At 45.3% G+C, this 24,036-nt stretch overlaps 1 protein-coding gene across 1 annotated transcript; it reads left to right on the plus strand.

Annotated features, from left to right (window-relative positions):
- Nucleotides 1-1,320: 1,320 nt before the first annotated feature.
- LOC147607354 (silicon efflux transporter LSI2-like) lies at nt 1,321-22,623 on the plus strand. The gene is made up of 3 exons (XM_086790278.1): nt 1,321-3,165; nt 17,579-17,768; nt 22,267-22,623. Exons 1-3 carry the CDS (start codon nt 2,014-2,016, stop codon nt 22,527-22,529), a joined length of 1,605 nt encoding a protein of 534 aa, XP_086646404.1. The 5' UTR covers nt 1,321-2,013; the 3' UTR covers nt 22,530-22,623.
- The last annotated feature ends 1,413 nt before the right edge of the window (nt 22,624-24,036 follow it).

The following is a 24,036-nucleotide window of genomic DNA, read 5'->3' on the forward strand; positions in this document are numbered from 1 at the left end:
TAAATTCATCTCTAGGTACCTTAAAAGTAACATTTACATGGTTTATCAATGCAAAATTTTGGATGGTGATCCTTGTGTGTTTTAGTGTAATGACTCTACATAGTTGCAAGTGACATAGTAGTATGCAGATTACTCATGAAACACGCCTAGAAATACATTTTTTAATTGTATTCCGTTCCTTTTATGAGGGGGCCACATAGTATGCAAATTGTTCATGAAACACGCCAAGAAATACATTTTTAAATTGCATTATTCCATTCCTTTTATGAGGGGACCACACTATGTCCTGACCATGATATGATTTGGCTGTCAACACCACATAAGTCCACACCGATAATAATTGAGAAGCTTTCATTATTGTCAAACACCACACAAGTCCACATCGCATGTTTGTATTGAAGATGAAGTTTGAAATGAAGGATTTGGGTGAGCTACGATGCTTCCTGGGTATAGATGAAACAAAATTAGACTAGAAACTTCATTATGCCCTCTAGACATTTCAGACGACTTATAAGATAGCAACAAACACCGTTTTCAGCAGTGGTTCTAATGGAATTCATTTTAATAGCATCCATTAAATGTTGGAAGGTATAAGCCCACTTTAGAGTACGTACAAACCAAGTGAGTGTGAATATCACCCACGGGACATGTCCTTGGAGGTTTGAGTTGTTCACATGTGCATGTTTTTGTATTGCATATATGTGCATAGGTGTGTATTGAATATATATATATATATATATATATATATATATATATATATAGAGAGAGAGAGAGAGAGAGAGAGAGAGAGAGAGAGAGAGAGAGAGAGAGAGAGAGAGAGAGGGTGGACCCACGAGGTTTACAAAAGGTAATAGTTCTTTCAAAGTCCTTTTGGAAAGAACTATCAAGCTTTTGAAGGGCATCCTCGAGAAATAGTTTAAATTAAAATAACGCATGGCCTTGGTCGTGGCCTTGGTCGGTGTGACAAGGTGGTAAGGTACGTTGTAAGAAAATGGATGCCTATTGGTACATACTAGGGTCTCGAGCATTGCGTGCAATGCGATATAAACAATTAGCAAGATTGTGAGGCGAAAAGATTGGACATAGCAACAATAGGATTGGATGTGTAGCCATCCTTGGCAATGTGATTGAGTACCATCTATCCCATAAAAAATTGAGGTATAAGGTTAGAATCTACAATTCGCTATAAGGTTGGAATCCACCCTTGGCAATGAAATTCAATACCATCTATCATATCAAAAATTAAATAAAATCATAGTACCCTTTTAAGAGAGGTTCTAATAATTTAAAAAAGACAAAGAAAAAGCTGACTATAAGAGAGAGAGAGAGAGAGAGAGAGAGAAAAAAGGCGACTAGATTAGTACCCTCTCTATTTAAAAAAAAAGGCCGACTATCGATGGCAATACTTGCAGTCGTGACACGAGAGCTCAGAGCAGCGTACTCTGTACAAAAGCTGAGACACGAAGTTGCAAACAAGAAGATGGCTGGACTGTCAGGGCTTTTACAATATGGCCAACTTTGACGCAGGGACACGCACGCACGCACACAGAGTGAACGCTCATTCCGCCTTGAAGCGAGGCAAAGAGAAAGCACAGGAAGATCTGCTGTAAAAAGCAGGTACTGCTTGAAGCACCGGTAACAGGAAGCTTAAAAACCTCTTGCTGCGTGTTGGGTTGCTAAAACCTTTGCTGTATTTGTAGAATCGCAGCTGCGCGCACTTCTTGGGCATGAATTGGGTTGCTAAATCCAACATTTCTTAACACCCTCTCCATAGTTCTTGTATCTGGATTCTTATTAAACATGGGTATACCGCGCATGGGTTCTTATTAAACATAGCTCTTGTATCTGGGTTCTTATTAAACATGGGTATTCCGCCCACATTAGTGCTTGTCCAGGACAATTTCGCCTGTCTTTGTGTAGCAGCAACCCACTTCTGTGCATGAATTGGGTCGCTGAATTCATGCATTTTCGTACAGTTTGCCTGCAGTTTTTGTATCTTGGCTCTCACTGAACATGGCCCTTGCACCCATACGAGTTGTTTGTCTAGGCACTTTTGCCTTCTTGGTGTTCTGGGTTCTTGCAATTTTCCCATCTTTCGGGCTTCTGCCCATTGGGCGGACTGCAGGGGCCCTAGCAGGGGCCGTTCTCACTGTTGTCTTCAAGGTGGCAACTCCCTCCCAGGCTTATGGGGCTGTGGACCTCCCCATCCTGGGTCTCCTATTTGGCACCATGGTGGTAAGTGTGTATTTGGAAAAAGCTGATATGTTCAGGTATTTGGGCAATATGCTTTCATGGAAAAGCAGAGGTGGGAAGGACCTCCTATGTAGAGTTTGCATGCTAAGTGCCATCTCCAGTGCCCTCTTCACCAATGACACGTGCTGCCTTGTACTGACGGAGTTTGTTCTGAAGCTTTGCAGGCAGAAGAATCTGCCACCCAAGCCTTTCCTCATCGCACTCGCAACCAGTGCAAACATCGGCTCTGTGGTGACCCCCATTGGAAACCCACAGAACCTTGTCATTGCAGTCGAGAGTGGTATCACTTTTGGGAAATTTGTCCTGGGCTTGCTGCCCTCCACGGTCTTGGGGGTCCTAGTGAACACCATTCTTTTGCTTTTGATGTACTGGAAGCAACTGTCGCCACCAGTAGAAGAATTGGGCCAAGCTGCACTGTCAAGCTTGGGCAGTGGCAGAGTCAACAAGGAGCAGCTGACTGCCTCACCTTGGACACCTTTTCAATCTGAGAATCTCGAAAGCTCAAGAGAGATTTTCACATCTGAAGACATTGGCTTTCCACCTCCAGAAGAAGCAAGTCAAGCCCCCAAAATAGAGTCAAACGTTTGTGATGCTGCAGACATAGAGACACCTCCTCATCATGGTGATGGAGGCTACCCCATATTTGAATTTGGGTCCAAGGCACCAATCAGAAAACAACAAAGCAACACACAGCCACCATCAAGGATACACTCTTCTTACTCTCTCTCTACCAAAGAATTGAGTGGGATTCAGAAGTGGAAGAGGAGGGTGTGGAAGTCTGCTGTGTACTGCGTGACAGCTGCAATGCTTGCAGCACTTCTTTATGGACTAGATTTGTCATGGACAGCACTCACAGCCGCCGTTACTTTGATGGCTCTTGATTTCCATGATGCTGGACCCAACCTTGAGAAGGTATATAATGATTCTTTTACCCATCTAAATGTCTGTTAAAAATTCATACAAAGTTAATGGAAAAATGCTATTCAAAGTTGCTTTAGTAGTATCAGATTGATTGATTATCTCGCTGTCTGGTGTCGTGCTCGGTCCTCCCTGAGGAAGGGTATCTAGTCTAGATTACATTCCCTTGTGTGGTTGTCAAGCTGCATTGAAGAAGGTCAATAAAGGTATCACAGGATGTTTTGGGTCCTGGCTAACAAAATTCGTACAAAAGGTTGTACATTTTGAAAGAGCATGCAAGCGGTACTCAAAGTACTGAACTGATGACAGGGGTAGGTAGTACGGAAGGCAATTATGTTCCTGCTTCCTGCTTTCTTCTATATGTGTGGTCTGAATGTTTTTTGAAATACAACTCACAGGATGGCCCTTGCATTCTCATCATTCCCATCCTTAAGTGGTTCATCTTGAGGACAAAAAGCCAAGGTACCGCAACAACGGAAGCTCACGGATCTTAGCCAAAGAGGTCAAGATGCTATGCCAGTCACCATCAGATATAGAAACTCATAAAACCTCATGGAAGTCCTTACCAGCTCCACACCAAAAGGTGTTAGATATGTATCTGACACTAAAATCAAGCTTAGGTACCTTAGACAGAAGTTAAGCAACCCCAGCCCTTGATCAGAGTTAGTCGAGGTGGAAAATTTGTTAGGGTTAACTGTGTACTCTATGACTCAGATGATGGTTAGGAAAAAAGAGTGCTTAGACAAGAACAGCTCTCTTGAGTACAAAAGTAAGGCAAGCATGGCCTTAGAGTCCATGTAGCCTTATAGCCTGTTTTACACCAAGATGGTGCTTGATTGGCTGTCTGAACATCAATTTACATGCATATGCACCATTACCAGGCCTGATTTATACTTGGCTTGCCCACAAGTCTTGCACAAGGTTCATTCGAAGCACACAAGTCTCTGCATCATGAGTTCATACCAACACCTTTTTCATCACTCGAGTGCTATAGTGGACCATATCATTCAAGCAGTCTTGCATACTCTGCTTGCCATGGCCTAGCACTTTTGCATGCATATTCCTCTTTTGGCAAAGGAATCCATGGGACAACTTGCACACAGACATCTGACACACACACCTCCTCCCACCCCCCCCACCCCCCCCAACACACCCCCAGGCAAAAAAAAAAACCCTCCCCTTTACATGCGGAAGCTTAATAGAACTTTTTACTTGATTAACAGAGAACATCTTACAAAACTGAATTATGCAAGAGAGATGGAATGTAGAGAGAGAGAAAGAAAGAAAGAAAGAAAGGAAGCTGTATTAATGTCTACTAGAGGCTGAACTCAACCTATGAGACAGGATTGGGTCCCAATAACCCTCAGATGGCCCCCAACCGCTCAATGTATTTGCTTTTATTGCTGTATGAATGTAAAAGACTGACTGTAGGGCTGAAATATACCTGAAGTGGACTGACCTTGAGGACTTGCAGGTGCCCAGGGCAGTGATGATGTGGTGGCCGGCCTGTGCACACAGGTGGACAGCCCCTGGTTGCTGCATTTTCCTCCAGTGCTGTGTAGACTTGTCCTGCTTGCCTGACGTTTCTGTGTTTTCCCTTTATTGGACTGCGGATGCATGCGTTTGCTTCAACTCAAGGAATAGCAGAAGGGTGATCTCTGCTGCTTGCGTTTAGGGGTGAATGACTGTGAGAGATGCCTGAATGAGCTGAAGCACATGCTTCATATAGGGGGCTGGCCAACCTGGTCGTGATGCTGAATGTAGGCTAAAAAGCACCTAACAAGGTGTGCCTGAACAGTGAATGGGCACCCTCAAATCAGGTCCTTGGGCACCTGTCCCATCCCACGACCCCATTTGGGGTGGCCCAAAGGGCTGACTAAAGCCTTCTGTGTCCCTTTAACCATGTCCCCTCAAGCATATAGTGTTGTTTGTACCTTGTGCAAGGGTTCACACACACTAGATGCTTCCAAATGACTCTGATAGGACGACGTGTACTGTAACACACCTGGGACAATAAGGATTGCAAGTATATGAAAATGAACAGGGTAGGATCAACTAACCACCGCCCAAGCCACTCATTAAGGGGAGAACTCCACGTATGCGTGCTACTCAAGCCACTCAGCAAGAGTAGAGACACCACCCCTTAAGCCACTCAACAAGGGGAGACGCCTGAGTGCTACCCAAGCTGCCACTCAGTAGGAGTAGAGGCACCACTACCAAAGCCACTAAGCTAGGGGAGACATGCCTGCTACTCAACCCATAGTTGCATGCAACGGAAACGACAACTAAAACGGATGATGTCTCCACACAACAGAAATGATCTAGGAAACAGAAATGGCAGACGACTCTACCATATGCACCCAATGTTTAACTCCAAACACCAAGGAGGGATGGGCTCAAGTCAACTCTACCATATGCACCTCGGTGTTTAACTCCAAACACCGAGGATTGATGAGCTCAAGTCAACTCTACCACATGTACTCCGTGTTTGATTCCAAACATAGGTGAGAGGTCAGCTTAAGCAAAGGGATGCTCTACTACATACACTCCATGTTTGACTTCAAAGGTAGAGGAGATGTGGGCTCAAGCAAAGGGATGCTCTACTACATACACTCCAGTTTGACTTCAAAGGTAGAGGACAGGTGGGCTCAAGAAAATATATTTAAATGAGTTTTACCAGCCTTCTAGTGTACTTGCACTCCCTCATCATCTGAATCCAGGGCATATATCCAACATGGCAAACTATCGCCATACATTCTCTCTCTCTCTCTCTCTCTCTCTCTCTCTCTCTCTCTTATTAGATTTATTGTAATTTACACGCATTATGCTCCTTCTATGATAAATATATATTTTTATTATATAATATATATATATTCATTTATTTATTATATAATATATATATATATATATATATATATATATATATATATATATATATATATATATATATATATATATAACTTTTTATAAATCCACTATAAAAAAATATCTATTATATATTATATACATATTTAATATATAAATATATATTTGTAGTACATATTAAAACACACAACGGATCTCATAGTGAAAATGGTGGATGGAACTTCACGAGAACTTCACCAAGAATTTGATACGAGTTTTGCAAAATCTAAAGATGAAAGTCTTCAAGTTCCACTATCATCATACATTTGTGGTTATTAACTTCTTGCGCCAACTAGACTTATATGATATTATTATAGGAAGATATTTCATGAGGGAAGTCGAGTTGGTGCATAATTAGGTTTTAGACCACATATACTTGAGAAATGTTCCTAACTTCCTGGATCATGAGCTGCATAGCCTCTAAACAAAAAGCATAAAGTAGCCACTTTGGACCATAGCCAAACGCCTTCTTTTGTAACAAGACATTCCATCAACATTCTTCCTCTAGAAAAACACATAAAATGTCTTCGTACTCAGAAGGAGCTGCTAGACTCAAAGTTTGCAGACGACACAACAGCTTACCTATCAGGAGATGTGGGAAATCTCCAGAGATTCGCTTAGGCGATCGAGATCTTTTGTCACGCATCAGGAGCACAAATCAATTGGCACAAGTCGTGTGGTTTTTGGGTAGGTTCTGCACCGGTCCCGACTTGGCACCCAGTTGAGGCTTTCCAGTGGATCCGGAGGGGCACTCCAGTTCACTATCTCGGATGCCAAGTGGGCATCGACATTCTCTCGGAGCAGCAGCTCGCCCCTCTTCTTTTAAGCATTCAGAAGAAGCTTTTGTACTTGAGTTCTGCGAGGCACTCCCTAGCTGGTAGAGTGGTGGTGGCGAACTAGGTCCTTTTGGCCACCATGTGGTACGTTACTTCTTGCTGGGCCTTCTCCCAAGCATGTATTGGCCAGATACAGCGGTTGATCCGGAACTTCTTATGGATTGACAATGACGGGAGGCCTACTAGGGCCAAGGTGGCATGGAGAGTGATCATTCGGCCATGAGGTAGAGGGGGCTAGGCATCATTGACTCTGCTATTCAAAGCCGCGCCCTGCTGGGCAAACTGATTGACTCCTTCCTGGTGGTGAGCCTTGGAAGGACTTCCTCTTGACCCGGATTTTAGTCCGCACCCCGAGTCTAGGGGGCCCTTGGCCGCAGAGTACTAGATGGATTTTCATAGAGATGCAGACCCGCAGATTTAGCCCAACTTTTGAGGACAGATTTGCAGCTAGTTTACTTCAAGCCTGGGATCACCTCAGGCCGGCCCATAGGTAGATAGCTCTGGTAGCCTCAGCCTCCCCTCCCTTGCAAGTGAGCCCTTCTTCCTCCAAGCTCCCTCCTCAGCCCTCATCCCCCCATAGTCAACCCCCCCCCTCCTTTTCGGCTCCTTATGTCCCTCGTGCTAGCATTTCATCCTTGTATGCAGCCGATATTTTAGCCTATATTTGTTCCCTTTTTATGGCCCTTGATTGTGGGCTTGCCACCCTACTTTTTCCCCATTTTTCCCCTATTTTTTTGGCATTTTTCCCAAGTTGGGTCTTCATGTCCAGTCGGCACCTATATATAGGTGGGCTGGCCTCTCCTATTCCATATGTTCATTAGTTGAGTTGTGTGGTTCATGTGTTGACACACTTGCTCCCTTTTGTATCCTTCACTTATGAGACTACTAGGTCTGTTGCTCGGGATTGTATTCACTGCAGTATATTCGACCCTTTGGCTTCATATCTCTCTCTCTCTTGCACTCTCAGCTCAGCATATTCTAGTGCTCCCTTTGCTTCGGCTTTGTGCACACTCTATCATGGTATCATCACTCTAGGCTTGTTCATTTTTTGCCTCATCTTCAGCCCTGTTTTCAGCCTCTCCTTCCTGCGTTCTTTCTCAGATTTGCTGTTGCTTATCGGCCTGTACAACAGCCTCTTTGTTGGCTGTGTTTTCTTCTCCAGTGGACACAAATCACTTGCAAAGGGGGGTATGGTGTGGCTGGTTGCTCTGAGGCATCTTGGTACATGTGGTGGACACTTCTTTCTTCTGACTTGTGCGTTTTCTTTTCTGAGAGTTGAGCCTGAGTTCAGTGATGGCTGCCTCAATTGTGCTTCACATGTTTTCTGAGACTGCCAAGTTGGATGGCTCCAACTATACTTTGTGGAAGATGAAGGCGAAGTCGGCCTTGCGTGGAGTGAATCTCTAGAATTGGCTAGTCACAACTACCAATGCCACCGCTCCCGCCCTCTCTACAGTTGGTGTGACTCAGGCACAGGTTGATGCTTGGGAGGCAAATGATCAACGTGTTTTCTCCTTTCTCATGTTGAATTGTCAGGATTCTGTACTCTCTCATGTGCGTACAACAGAATCACAAATGCTGCACATGTAGTTTGGAAGGACCTTGCAGATCTTTACGAGATTAAGTCTCCGGGACGAATTTGGCTTTGGAAAAGCAGCTTATGAATCTTTCGGTTTCTACCTTTCCTTCTTTATTTGCTTTCATCATGAAGATGAAAGATCTTTGAGACGAGCTTGCTATATGTGGCAAGAATACCTGGACTCAGGATATGGCTAGTCGGCTTCTCTCCCAGCTTCTAGAGAGGTTTGATGCTTATTTTCATTCTCTTGTTTCTTCTCCTCGAGTTGTTCTAGTTACTTGGGAGGAAGTGCTTCCCTCCATTATGCAGATTGAGTCTCACTTTGAGGAGAGGATCGGCACCTTTGGTGGTTCTGATGGAGCTTTGGCTGCTCAAGATAAAGGGAAGAATCGACAAAAGAAAGGGAAAGGGGGTTTTGACAAGAGCTCCAAGGACAATGACAAAAACAAAGATAAATCTTCTAAAAACAAGGACGTGGAGTGTCACTATACTATGGCAAGAAGGGTCATAAACAGCCCAAATGTTACAAGAAGAACCGGGATGAAGAAGGAAAGGACTCTACCTCTACAGTGGTGTCCCAGACCAAGAAGGATGATGGTATTCTCCTATTAGCCGGTACTTCTTGCGTACATTGGCGCTTGTGGCTTCTCAGGCCAGGTCTTGGATTGTGGATAGTGGTGCTACTACTCACATGACACCTCATCAGGATTGGTTCGAGGACTTTCCTGCCACGACAAGCACTATCACCTTGGGTGATTCTTCTTCCATGCCAGTTCATGGACGTGGCAGCATCCACATCTTACGCTCCTCCGACGACAAAAGGTACTTCTTTGATGTTTTTTACATTCTGGAATCAGCATTTAACCTTTTGTCAGTGAGTGCCCTTACAGCTGAAGGTGCGGAGGTGATCATCTCACGTCACGAGATTACTATTCGTGATAAGGAGACTGGTAACATCTTGGCGAAGTCCAGGATAGTGGCTTATACGAATTGACCGCTTTGATCTCTCACGGTTCTTCTTCAGCTCTTTGGTTTAGCCATTTGAGCTATCAACTTCTTCAACGAGCTTCAAAGGATGGGTTGATCAAGGGTTTACTGACCCCATCAAGGTTCCAGCTTCCATATGTCCCTCTTGCTTACAAGGGAAGAAACACCAAGCCGCCTTACCAAAGGAGGCGACACATAGATCTTCGACATCGCTTGCTCTTGTTCATGCAGACTTGTGTGGTCTGATGAGTACCGCGTCTTTGAGTAAGGCGTTGTACATGCTTGTGATGATGGATGACTTCTCTAGATATACTTGGTTTTTTTTTTTGAAGACCAAGGATGAGGTGTTTCAGCACTTTCATGATTGGAGGACTGAGGTGGAAAAAGAGACCAATTCTTGGGTCAAGGTTCTCAGGACTAACAAAGGGGGTGAGTTTACATCCTAGGAGTTTTAGCGCTAACCACAGCATAAACTCCATCACAAAATGGAGTTGCAAAGACGAAGAAACGGACTATCATGGAGATGTCCCATGCTATGCTTGACACTGAGACGGCTTCTACGGCTATCTATATTCAAAATAGGTCTCCTGTGCAACTGCTCTTCCAGATAAAAACTCCATATGAGGCTTTCCATGGTGAGAAGCCCTCTGTTGTTCATTTGCGGGTATTTTGCTATTCGGCATATGTATATGTGCCCAAGGAGCATTGCTCTAAGTTGGACTCAAAGTCTCAACATGACTTTTCTTGGATATGGTTCTGTGTCCAAGGCATATCGTCTTGACTCTTTATGATCGGCAGGCCAGCAAGGTTGTTGTGAGCCGCAATGTGGTGCTCGATGAGACTCCTGCATCTTCAGAGGGTGGTGGTGAGCTTCTTTCAGCACTTTCGTGATTGGAGGACTGAGGTGGATAAAGAGACCAGTTCTTCGGTCAAGGTTCTCAAGATTGACAGAGGGTGAATTTACATCCTAGGAGTTCCAGCAGTATTGCAAGGATCAGGGCATTCGGAGACAGCTAACCACAGCATACTCTCCATCACAAAATGGAGTTGTAGAGAGGAAGAATCAACTATCATGGAGATGCCCCATGCTATGCTTGAGCACTCCTCTTTACCTGGACTTTTTGGGCTGAGGCGGCTTTTTTTGCTGTCTATATTCAGAATAGGTCTCCTATAGCTGCTCTTCCAGATAAAAACTCCATATGAGGCTTTCCATGGTGAGAAACCCTCTATTGTTCATTTGCAGGTATTTGGGTGTTCGGCGTATGTATATGTGCCCAAGGAGCATCTCTCTAAGTTGGACGCGAAGTCTCAGCATATGACTTTTCTTGGTGTCCAAGGCATATCGTCTTTATGATCAGCAGGCCAGCAAGGTTGTGAGCCGCGATGTGGTGTTTGATGAGACTCCAACATCTTCTTCCTCCTCCACCTACTTCTCCACCTCTTCCTTGTCCTCCCCTTGCTTCTGTTACACCTCCAGCTTCGGATTCCATCGCGATTCTGGGTTGAGAGAGCTTCCTTTTGCTCCTCTGCTTGGTGCTTAAAAAGAAATCTTCCGGAGTTACAGGGACAAATTCATGAGGGCAACTTTTTTGTTAACTATGCTCTTATGTCCTTTAGTAGTCATGGTCCTTCTGATCCCACTTTTGTGGACAAGCCTCTTTCACATTAGTCCTGGCGTCGTGCTATGCAAGCAGAGCTAGATTCTATAGAATGGAATGGCACTTGGATTTTGGTGCCTAGGCCACAACAGCGTAAGGTGATTGGTGTGCGGTGGATCTTCAAAACAAAGTATAAAGCTGATTGAAACTTGGACAAGCACAAGGTGAGATTGGTTGCCAAGGGCTATGCTCAACGCCCTGGGGTCAACTTCGATTAGACCTTCGCTCCGACGGCTTGGATGACTACCATTCGCACCGTTCTTGCTCTTGCGGGACATCGTAGATGGCATCTTTTATGGCCAGGGGTGCACGCTCACGCGTATCCAGCATTTGAGAGGATAAGGGGGCACCCATGAGACGAGAACAGAAGAAATCTGTGGCAATGGCTCGCACCTAGAGGGATCCGCAACTATGGACCTGTGGATACCATCCCTCTGCCTGTGTGGGCCTGAAATCTCAAAGAAATCTCCAGTTGTCGCCCGCTTGGGTCCAAAAGGATGCTCTAGCATGGTATCTGTGCTCCACCCTTCACTCCTCAATGGAGCTAAGCACGTGCTGCTACCAACCGGGCCTCAATCCACGGGCTATTTGGGTACTCTATTGAAGGAGGCAAGGCTTTGATGGATGCTCCTCTCCTGCTCTCCCGGAAGCCAGCTAGTTTTCTCTGTGGAGCCTCTTGTAACAGCTTGCTAATCTCTCCAAGGCTTGCGTCCAAAGATCCTACGACAGCGAAACCAGGTTGGAAATCCAGACACTCTCAAATCTTCTCAATCTTGCTGCAAATCTCGAAATTGTGAATGAGGCAATTTGGGATCTGGGTGCTCAAATGTCTTGCCTCCATGGGTCCTCTAGGGCGAGAATGACAAATGCATGATCTTAGAGTAGTTACTAGTGCCTGCCAGAATACCAACCATGCCACCTCGTCCACAAGCACACTCATCCACATAAAATTGGCTTAATCTGGAAAGGTTGGGGCCTGTACTCTTCCTGTCTAATCGTGAGAAGCAGACTCACAGCGCTACGCCTGAACTCTGGTAGATGCCAAGGGTCCTATCCCCTCAAAGCCAAAATCAGGTCCTCCCAGGCCGAGTACTCCGTGCCTGAAACTGTGGCCATGCCACCTTCAAGTCTATCCTCCGCCATCTCTAACACGTTGAAATCACCCTCATGCACCAAAAATACATGAAGACTTGACGTAGGGAAAATGCCAAAAAAATAGGGGAAAAATGGGGAAAAAATAGGGTGGTCAGCCCACAATCAACGGCCATAAAAAGGGAACAACTATGGGCTAAAATATGGGCAGCATACAGGGATGAAATGCTAACACCCCCTCTCAGCATTGGATGCTGAACAAACTCCAAGAAGCCAAAGATGAGGAGCCAAGGAAGCCTAAGATACCAGCTTGGTGAACAAATATGTTGCATTGTCTGCTTAAGGACAGTACTCCAAACACAAATCTCTCACAAGAACCCGTTCGCGAACATAGTGATACTGGATCTCAGTGTGTTTCGTTCCAGCATGAAACAAAGGGTTCTTAGCGATCGCGATGCAACTCTGATTGTCACACCAAAGAATACTAGATCCGGTAGGAAGAAAGCCAAGTTCTCCCAGTAGTCTCTGCAACCAAATCACCTCACATGTAGCTTAGCAAGCTGCTTGATACTTTGCCTCTGTAGAGGAAAGCGCCATAGTAGGCTGGTTTTTACTACTACATAAATGGCTTCCTGACCCAAGTGAGAAAACACAACCAGTGGTCGAACGCTAAGTATCCGGATCTCTAGCCCAGTCTGAATCAGTCCATCCAGCCATGAGCAGTTTTCTCTCCGCTCAGGAGATAAGGCTTTAGGGGCTGTCCTCTCCCATCCGTGTGCAAGAGGAGTTGCTTGGCTCAGTTTGCCAATAACACAGTAGCATACTTATTCGGAGATGAAGGGAATCTCTAGAGATTTGCCGATGCGATAGAGATCTTTTGCCGTGCATCTAGAGCACAGATCAACTGGCACAAGTCGTGTGGATTCTAGGTTGGCTCATTGCCTGCCCCGACTTGGAGGCTTGTTTAGGCTTTTGAGTAGATTCCGAGTGGCACTCTAGTTCACTATCTTGGATGCTAGGTTGGTATCGATATTTTCTCGGGGCAGCAACTAGCTAGCCCCTCTTCTTCTGAGCATTTGAAAGAAGCTGCCTTCAACCAGGCTTTCCTTAGCTGGCCGGGTTGTGGTGGCAGACTAGGTTCTTCTCACTACCATGTGGTACATCACCTCTTGTTGGGCCTTCTCCTGGCTTGCATTGGTCAGGTTTAGCGGTTGATCCTCACTTTCTTTGGGCTGGTAGCGATGGGATGCCTGCCCGAGCCAAGGTGGCCTGGAGAGTGATCGTTCAGCCTCGACACAGGGGGGGCTAGGGCATCATCGACTCCTCTATTTAGAGCCGCCCCTTTTGGGCAAGTTGATAGTTTGCAGACTTCTCCTGGGTGTGGAGAACCTTGGAAGGACTTCCTCCTAGCCAAGATCTCCGTCCGCACCTCGGTTTTGGGAGGTCCTTGGCCCCAGAGTACGAGATGGATTTTTACGGAGATGCGGGCTCGTGGACAAATTTGCAGCCAGCCTCCTACATGCTCGGGATTACCTTAGGATGGCCCTTCAGCAATCCACTCCCGCTGCATCCAAGGAGCGCCTCCGCTAGCCTTTGATATGGAACCCCCTGGTCCATTTTCCCAGTGGTCATATGTTGGGGGCCTGTCCGCACGTTTCGTGGGGAGCTTTGAGTATGGGTCACTTGGAGATTGACTTGTTTTCAGACAATTGCCCCCGGAGGCCCAGGAGAGGAGCCTCACTAGGATACGGGGTAGGACAAACTTAGCTTCCACATCCACTCTTCCATTCCCCCGGACCCTTGGCCATCCATGGCACTGATGAGAACTCTGCCTCAGTCACCTTCACTATCGGCCCCCACATGGCAGATTTGACAGAATAGAGCCCTCTTTGGAGGACTTTAGGGGATGCACCATGCATAGGGTGAGGGTGATTGGTTTCCATGAGCATAGATGGCACGTAGACACTCCGCCGGCCAAGGTGGCTAGAGAGGGATTCTGGTGGTTATGGCTATGGGAGGGTTTCCCTCTCAGGCGACTTCAGTGGGATCTGGGGAAGTGGGCATGGCATGATCCCTTTGATAGAGAGGAGGCTCCCAGTACCCCTTTCTTTGCTGACACTGAACAGTTGGGCTGCAGAATTCAGATGCCCACGTTTGAGATCACTCCAGCAGCAGTTCGGCATTGGAAGTCTCAGGGCCTCCCTTAGTTTCTCTTAGATTTCTGGAGGAGGCTGTGGGACAGTTTTAGGCCGCGAACGATCGCTCTCTTTCTGTGGCAACTAGCACATCGAGCTTGGCAGTTGGCACTTGGCTGGCCATAAGAGGTAGGCCATGTGTGAAAATATTCCCACTATTTACCCAGCCCAAAAAGGGCCGCTTCTTTACTGGCCGACTTCCATGATTGGCTGACCAAATAAAAACACCTTATATAAATATAAGGGTCTCGACTTGCTTTTGTCAACCATCAACCCACGAGAAATCCTTGGCACCTTGCGATCTTCACGCTCTGCGTTTCATCGCACAGTTTGCCTCGCCATCTCCTGCTGGTCAGCGTTAAACCACTGCTGATATCGCCCGGCTACAGCAGGTTTGCAGGTCCTCTTGCAGCGTTAAACCACTGCTGGTATCGCCTGCCTACAGCAGGTTCGAAGGTTCTCTTGCAGCGTTAAAACCACTGTTGGTATTGCCCACCTACAGCAGGCAGCGTTAACTGCTGCAGATTTTGGCCGCCTACATTAAGCCTCACCACAGTCTTTTTCGCTGCCTACATCAGCAGCCTTACTTCAGGCTCCCATCAGTCTTATATCAGGCTCTTTTTCAACACTTTCATCAGGGTCACTCCAGCCCTGCTATCTGCGTTTTATGGGACAGCAGCTCTCTCTGCTTATTTGGAGTCTCACATAGAACTCCTTGTACTGGACTTCATCTTTTATATTCACATCACCATTGCATGCTGTGTGTTTTACTCTGATCTTTCATATATTTGGTCCTTTGGTTTCTTTTGTCCTCACAGGCCAGCAGTTTGTTCGAGGTGTAGTCACCCCTAGGAGTCCCAATGACATTGCCTTTGGAAATGCATGAAGGCTCAACAGGTTTGGCAAAGGATTCTTCGCATTTTCACTATGGACTGGACCCCCTCCCGAACAGTTACTTGGGGCATAGTTGCCTGGGCCATCAAGGCTGAGGCCGCCATGGCATATGAGGAGGATGGTGGGGGCATTGAAAGTCTCTCATCTCCGTATCTGTGCAGTTCCAGTTCCAGTTCCAGCTCCCTCCATTCATCACTGGACTTCCAGAGATGGGAGATTTGCAGCAGTATTGCAGGGTGGCATATTTGGAGAGCTCGTTGTAGAGCGACACTATTGAGGGCACCCAGCAGACTCCATCCAGAGCATCTAGCTTGATATTATTCATACGCTCCGTGGACAATAGGAGAAGCTTCAGGGTGGCTCTGGCCGCATGCAGAAGCGCCGAGAGGCCTTTATGAGGATTTGGCGTCACGGTCCTTCTCTTACTGACAGTGGCGGTGAGCCGCTTGGCATTATAGACCACCTGTGTGGCTGTCCCCACTTCCCCCCGCACCCCCCCCCCCCTTCCCAATGTATGAGATAGCCTTCTCCTCCTAGAGCGGCCAGCCGAGGGAGAAGATAGCATCCTTCCCCTTTTTTCAGTTTTCTTGATTCTCGTCCCCCTCTATGGAGCTGAGTTTGTACTTAGCCATTATGGATGTTTTATTCGGTAACTAATAGAAGGATCTTTTTCCAAGGGAAAAAAATTATTGCAACACTAGCAAGGTTCACATACTTCTTAGTATGTTTTCCCAACATGAGATCCTGCAACACATGCATTGCTTGCAACCACAGCTTCTTAGTATGCATTTCTTGCAACCACAACAACTTAGCTTCATGTGGCGAAGCCAATACAACTTCATCTTTTAATCACCAAAAGATTTCTCAAGCATCTTGCTCGAGTCAGATCATCACTTATGAGAGTAACACTTTACTCATAAAACTCTTGCCCAATGCAATATTCTGCTTACAACCTGTAAACTGAATATCCATAAGTCTAGGCATCGTAAACATGTCTTCACGTCTGTACATATGTGCAACCTCATGTGCCAGTATGACTGTTTTGTACAATATCATGCATCATCCATAGTGCTCAATCATAGCCTTCTCAAGGTAAGGCAAATGCTGGTCATAATGTACTTCAAAACCCACTGTCTCTCCTCGAGACATAAGCTGATTACGCCTTGCAACAAAGTCTTCCATGGCTACCAACTGCTCACGACACTTTGTTGCATAAAATATGCCTTTGCGCATGCTTAAGGTACCTGCAAAATAATGCAGGTACTCATAACCCACAGACTATACATATGATACATAGTATCCATACAGTCGATACTCACTGTATACATCACATGTTCAGATCGTGACTATTAGTATGGGCATTCAAAAAGCTGAACCATAGCTGTCACAAGATAAGTTATCTACTAGCCATAATCTGCCATAAAACCCCATAATGCTTCCTGGAAGCATTCATTGATTTTGTATGCAACCAAGTTACCGTAGCTCATCGAAGTTGCAAAAACGGTTTGTTGCCCTCAACAAGCCTTACTGCATGTCTAAGAATACCTGCAACGTATTGCCATTAATGCTATGTGCAATTAATCATATCCTGCATGACTAGTCGTGACTCATACCAGAATAAAACCATAGGCTAAGCATTATGCATATTGCGTAGAGACTGTGCATGCACCTCATGAAGGTAGTCATTTAAGATTTGTTTCCGGGGCATGAACAAGCCCATGGCGGCAGCCATACATACGTGGGTATTACCAAACCCATGGCAGAAACCATATCAACAAGAATGTGGGTATCTGCAAACCCATGGCAGTGGCCATATTCTTGGTATTCATAGACCCGTAGCAACTGCCATAAACCAAGTTGTTTCCAGCATCACATGGCTGTCCCATATGCATTCATAGCATCGCATATGTGTCTTTTAAGCATGCAAATGCTGTTCAAGCTGTCCCCAATCATGACATCCATGCATCTTGTGTCTATGGGGCAATGAAAAACCAAATGCTGCTGCTTGCTGGCCAAGCTCAATGCACCGGTGGTCCATAAACTCTGTGTCCTTATTCAGGACAGTGGCCCGTGATGATGTGAAAGTTTTTACCCAAGCTCTTGATATGTAACCAAAGTTGTCTCGTGTCACCTTTCCAATTTGGAGCATACAATAACACTATCTTGTAGTTTCTTCCTCCTTACTCAATATGTGTCCAAACCTCTCTCTCTTTATTGTCTGAGCTCACTGATAAAGGGGCAGCTCGTGTGTTGTTGTTGCAGGTGTCATACCCACTTCTAGTATTCTTTGCAGGAATGTTCATTACTGTGGAAGGCTTCAATACAACAGGCATCCCTAGGACGTTTTGGGAGAGTGTGGAGCCACATGCGCGTATCAATGATATGAGTGGTGTAGTAGTTCTCACACTTGTTGTGATGGTTCTGTCCAATGTTGCTTCGAATGTACCAACTGGTAAGTCATCAAAGCATATAACGTGGAGTGAACACTTTTGAATATTATACTTTTGCTTGCTTCAGTCAGCCCTAGGATGATAGCCTGATATCATGGATACAAGCGCGGAGCACTAGCCATAATAAAGTAAAATATCTGCAACCCAACATTGAGTCTTGACCAATCTATGACAAGGACGAGATGCGTCATAAGATCTTCCAATGCCTTTCCATGGACCATGATGGATACATGGACATGCGGCCATCTTTAATTTGACTTAATATCCCTGATGACTCAGTACTCGATAGTCGCAACAACAAAAAAAACACCTCCATTAGTGAAGAAATGGCATATTTGAGAAAAAATACATAATATCCTGCCGCGGGCAGATTACACAAAGAAGGAAAAAGCGGGATGAGTCTATTTTTCTGTAGGATCCTGCACTTCCCTTAGTCCGAGTGCAAATGTACCAAAGATGCCACACGGATCCCCTCTGCCAGGTGTGGGCATGGTAACTAATGACCTGAATCCAGTGAAAAAGGCTTCTGAGGTCCTCCTTCATGGCAACAGGGTCGAAGGGTTTAATGTCCTATCAAGAAGAAGATTACTGGACGTAGGGCTTTCTTAGAAGCTTTGTGTTATGGCCTCAAAGGTCATAACGTAGCTGGTGTGTATTTTGAGGCTAATCTTACACCTAGGGCTAGGATGAGACACATTAGGGAATGAGTGACTTATGTGCCGCTTAGTGGCAAGAGCTAATTTGGGTATAGGGCACCGGGTTTGGGCACAGAGTATGTAGCGGTGTTGGTCTACGGTCATTGCTTGGGGGTACTCTGGACGGAGCTGTTACGGTTGGGTGTCAATGTTTAGTCTAGGGTCATAGTTTGGGGGTGCACTGGACAGAGCTGTTATGGTTACGTGGTGAGCTGCCTGCACCATGTCTATGTTGGTTTTTGTGTGTGTTTGTCTTGGAGGAGCTGCACAGGAGTTCAAGGGGCTGTTTCACTGAGGAGCCACATGGGGATGTCGTGGGGAAAGAAAGCTGATTGTGTCCATGGTTGACGACATCATAGTCGTGTTGTTTGTTGACACTAGGGAACTGGGGAAAGTAGAGCTAGGCATGGGCCTGCATCCTAGGTGTGCCAAAAGATGTAAGAACGTGTGCCTAATTGGTAGCCTGAGGGCATGCGGACTAAATTGTTCTAAATCAAATGCTATACGCTCTTCATCTCTATTGGGAGGCCTTTGGAAGAGAGGTGGTCCAAGTCAACCCTTGGTTTGTAGAAGACTGGCTGCAGCTGAAGAGGAATCATCTGGCCTGGCAAAGCTTGGCGGATTTGAAAATCTGCTTGGCTCGTGACAACCAAAGCCTTGCAACCAGTGAACTTAAGAATCCCCCCCGTGGCTGGAGGCTGTGGGCAACAAGTGGTTGTGCCTGCCAGGATCTCGCTTTATTGCAGGCGCACTCCATGCAGACGCAAACTCGGGGGGGGGTCTGATTGTGCAAAAGAGTAATGCTCTGATCTAGATATTGGATTTGGTACTAGCCCGGTGAGAGATTCTTGTCCCTCGTGGTGAGCTCGGCATCAGAGATCTCGTGCCTCAACACTAACTTCGACTTAGGGATTCTACATCGGCATATTTGTTTGCTTTTGTATTCATTGATTGTATTGATCCTGGCCAGCGTGCCTCAATATTGGAATATTTAGAGACCCTCTTGTCAAGGTCTTCTTTCTCCGCTTGACAGAATGGTCTACCTATCTGTCATTAGGCGACTCCCAACACGTTGAAATTACCTCCCATGCACAAAGCATCAGCACAATGGAGCCTGTAGTCCACACGTCAGAAAGTGATCCTGTCTCTCAATGATGTAGGGACATAATAGTTTAGGAAACCGAAGCTTGTGCCATCATGTTGGAGAAGAATCCAATGCATTTAATCTAGGGACTAGTGGAGCAGATCCTGTTATACTTGTCTGTAGGAGCATAGCTCAGAGATGTTTGCTTCAGGATATCCCCCAGTTACGATACACACCACCTTCCCAGTATTAACACCACCAGGGAGATTATTGCCGGTATCATGACAAGGCATATCTGGAAGACCACATGCTCAGAGGCCTTTGAGGGTATTCAGGGTTATAACACCCAGGGTATTTGCAGTATATGGAGTGCCATTACTCACATTCTTTTGGCCACCTGGGCCCACATACAAGGATCTTCTAGAGCTGCGCAGACAGCATAGTGTCCCCGATTGGTTGAGATCTCCCTAGCTTTTGGCTTGAGATCTCCCTTTGTGTGATTCTATAGAAGTCTCTTTTATTTTATTTTTTTTTGGGGGGGGGGGGGGGGGGGGGGGGGTGTTGTAAAAGAGATGAGGCAAGATATTACTTGGATGTATTTATACTTTCTGGTCCCCTACCCTCAGGCTTCAGCCCCTTGGGCGGTCAAGAGGTAAGCAACCATCTGCTTGCCAGGTGTTCGATTCCGGGGTCCTGCCCTCAAAAAGTTGTGGGCCAGATTGAGTCAACCATACAATAGCACCCAAGTAATATAGATAGGATCACTCCTCAACTTGCCCAAGAGCTGGTGGGCTATAGATACCCAGCTTCTTTGTGCTCCTGTGCACTCCCATATGCAATGATACAATGTAATTGGGCATCTAGGACAAGAGGGGTCTGCACCAAAAATAGATCTCTACTGGTTGGTGTGAAACCCATTGTGTAGAGCCAGAAGTAGTAGGATACCTGGCTCCTCCTGTACGAGTGCCAGATTCCAGAATCTCCTGTAAATGGGGGGTGTAATGTCATATGCCTGCCAGTTAGGCCTAAGAGTGGGAACTCTATGGGTGTGTCCAAGCATGAACCACCTGGCATTATGCACCAGTGTAGCTGAAGAAAGGTATGCTCCTCATGGAGTTAGTCACATCAGTCCATTCCCACTCACCAGGGTCCCAATGTAGATATTTGATAGGGCATTCACCATATAGCCACAAGCACCATGAAGCATGAGTAACCATCAATGGGGAAGGGTCAGTATACTAACGCTTTCCAGAGCAACCCACTATTCTCACTGGACAGATTGCAGAGGCAGGTGTGATCACCTATACATCACATCTCTCCATCTGCCTCTAGACTGAATGGAATAGAAGACAACAGCCTCTTCCTCCTCTGGTTTCGAGAATCCCATCATCTGAAGGGGCACGCCTATCCTAGGAAAACCCCCCAATCTCAAGTGCTGACACTCATCTAAGAATGTACTGTGGTTAGGTATAGTACAATCCATCAGTGTTTTGTTCCCCTCTGAGATGCTGGATCGATGCCTCTCTGTGATCATCTGGAAGATTTTTAAAGTTCTTTCAATCAAGTATTGTCGATGTGCATCTCTCAGAGCCTGGCAACGCATATATCCTGCTGCACCTAGGCGTTAGCCAATATCATCTCTGATAAGGTCGTTCCACATAATTGGTTTCCTGTCCGTCTCATTTACTGAGCTTGGGGGCCTCTGATATAAAAACATCCGCATTCTAGTCCAAGCCCAGATAATGGAGGAAACCAGTGGGGAGGAGGGGGGAGGGAGTAATTTGCCTTGGAGAAAATAAAACGTGTGATGTGCCTACTATAGTCACCACCCCTCTCATGGCAAATCTAAAAATATGGTACATGAAGAAATCCTTCCAGGGCTCAGTACCAGGAAAGAATGCTCTAACCACTAGCTAGCAAAGCTGAGCTTTGCATTGGATCTCTGGATCAGTGATTCGTGCTTGGGAAGGAGTTCAGTCTCTTGACATCCCTGGTATTCTGCATGCGAATCACCTGAAATGTGCATGTCAAAGCTCACTCCATAGATTACCACATTCATCCATGATGGTGCAAAGAAGCCCTTCCATGATTAAAAGAATTAGGATTACCAGAATTCTTTGGTATGTAACATGTTAGGGGGAAAAACCAGATTTTTGTATGATGTATCCAACTTACCAATCCATGCCATTTTTTGTTTATGAGATGCACAAGGGAAACACTCTGAGCCCATGGACTCCCTCCCCCTTCCTATTGCACACTATCTGAAAGTGTACCAGCATCCAAATGACTAGCTGGGCCCACGTTACTTCTGTTCCACCTCCTTTGCTTGATTCAATTCGTCCTGGGCCAACATCATCTCGACCTGCCCAGGATAACTTCATATGCTGGCATAGCTGCCACCCCCTCACTACCTTTTGCAAGGAATTTCAAAGCAATGACTATGAAAAGATTGGTGCACAGGGTGCCTTTCTGTATCAAAAGGTCGGAAGTGCTGTCAAAGATACAGGTAAAGTAGCTGCAAACCAGGCTGTGGTGGTGGTGCACTAGTAGAAATTCAGCTGGGCATCACCCTTGGGGTACGTTGTGCATGTGTAACCACAATGAAACTTTCACATGCATAGTTATATACATGAGTGCGTGTGCAAATGTGTGTGTGTGTGTGTGTGTGTGTGTGTGTGTGTTTTCTTTTTGGAAAATCTAACTCTTGATTTCTGGTTGCAGTGTTACTGATGGGATCACTTGTTACACAATCTGCAGCTGCCACCAGTGCGAGTGTGATAAGAGCATGGCTAATCCTAGCATGGGCAAGCACTACTGCAGGAAATTTAACATTAGTTGGATCTGCAGCTAATCTCATTGTTAGTGAGCAAGCCATGAAGGCTCAGTTCCTCGGCTACAACCTCACATTCTTCTCACATTTAGCCTTTGGTTTTCCATCAGCTTTGATTGTAGCTGCGGTTGGCCTTCCTCTCATTGGGGGGTGAAGCCGCCTCTATGGATTTTTCCGGTATCTTCTTGCATTTAAAATGTCTTAAGCATTTGTTACACTAATGACAAACACATGTAGTCAATTATTGATAACCTTCTCCCCCATCCTCTCCCCATTTGGTTTCTCCATTTAATCCCCCAGAATACAGTCACCAAAACCTTTACAGACAGCTTTCATACCCATCTGAGGGGCTAGGATTGAACGAGGGAGCTTCCTTGCTCATGGGTGGGTGATTTCTCAGCTTTTAAAGGGTTTGGGTTGTCTGTAAGAACCCTCAGTTCAGTGTTCACAAAAACCATTCTTCTCAACAAATCATCAAAACATATATACAAAAATGTTAGGGACTTATCATGAAAATTTTCAGACTTTTGAGCTCTATTTACAACTAAAATGCCTCAAATTTTGCAGGGTTCAAGCTTTGACATAGAAAAGAGGATCTCATAACTATCCATTGACAAGAAACACTGCTTTAAGATCCCCAACAATCATGATTGCCACTTGTGTGTGCTTGAAGACATGAAAAGGAAGTAAAGCTTTTAAACATCTAGTCAACATGCAAAAACAAGATGCCACCTTCAAAAGTATAACTTTATCAATCACTTGTGATTACCTAAGAACGTGGTGCAATGCATAAATGAAGCCAATTTTGGATCAATTTTAAGAGAAATTAAAGAAATATGAACCTTCTACACCTAATACTTCCCTAAATGTGGACAAAAAAAGAGACAATACTAGTATTGAATGTACAAAAGGTGGTTAAGATTTTTTTTATTGAAAGTGTCCCCAAAAAAAAACTTCCATCAACTCCAAACACACACGTCATGTTAAAATAAGTTCACACTATGGACCACCAAAGAGCATTATACCTAGCTACACACACACACACACACACACACACATAGCATTTGATGGGGTTGGGGGGAGTGTTTAATGGGATTGTGGGGAGAGAGAGAGAGCATTTAACGAGGTTGTGAAGGGAGAGAAAGAGAGAGGAATCAAGGGAGGGATGAAGGGAGAGAGGACATGGAGGGAGAATCCATTTGAGTTTAATTTTGACCACCTTAGGCCCATTTTTTTGGGACCTTTCATCAAAAGAGCTTTGTAGAGTAATTTACAAGGAATAACTTCTTTAGATTTCTTATGTTTTGAGAGATATAGGGCTTTGAAATTAGGGGTTCAGTCATGTTGTACACTTTAAATTTTTTTTGAAGTTCCTCAAACTCAACTAGTATAGTATCCATCCATCCTTGAGAGAGATTACATACATGAAATTGATTATGGATATGGATGATATAGAAGTGTTTTTATGGTATATATGAAAGGAACTAATGATGATAAGAGAAAGTAGTGTATAGCAGAGCTTTATAAGACCTATTGTGAGGTTTTTAGACCATCTGTTAGTACTATTCTAGGGTTATTGATGGTCTAAATAGAGGTATTAGAAAGTGATAACTTAATGATTAAGATCCTATTTAGGAGCAGTAAAAGGTTAATGACCATAC

This window comes from Cibotium barometz, chromosome 55, assembly GCF_041138505.1.
Source record: "Cibotium barometz isolate CiBa-2024 chromosome 55, ASM4113850v1, whole genome shotgun sequence".
Classification (NCBI taxonomy): Eukaryota; Viridiplantae; Streptophyta; class Polypodiopsida; order Cyatheales; family Cibotiaceae; genus Cibotium; species Cibotium barometz.

What these genes read in the sequence shown, in the direction of transcription:
- LOC147607354 (XM_086790278.1), top strand. Translation starts at nt 2,014, where the DNA reads ATGGCCCTTGCACCCATACGAGTTGTTTGTCTAGGCACTTTTGCCTTC. An exon ending in CTGGACCCAACCTTGAGAAG is followed by an intron (nt 3,166 to 17,578) that starts GTATATAATGAT and finishes TTGTTGTTGCAG; the next exon opens with GTGTCATACCCACTTCTAGT. An exon ending in TGCTTCGAATGTACCAACTG is followed by an intron (nt 17,769 to 22,266) that starts GTAAGTCATCAA and finishes TTCTGGTTGCAG; the next exon opens with TGTTACTGATGGGATCACTT.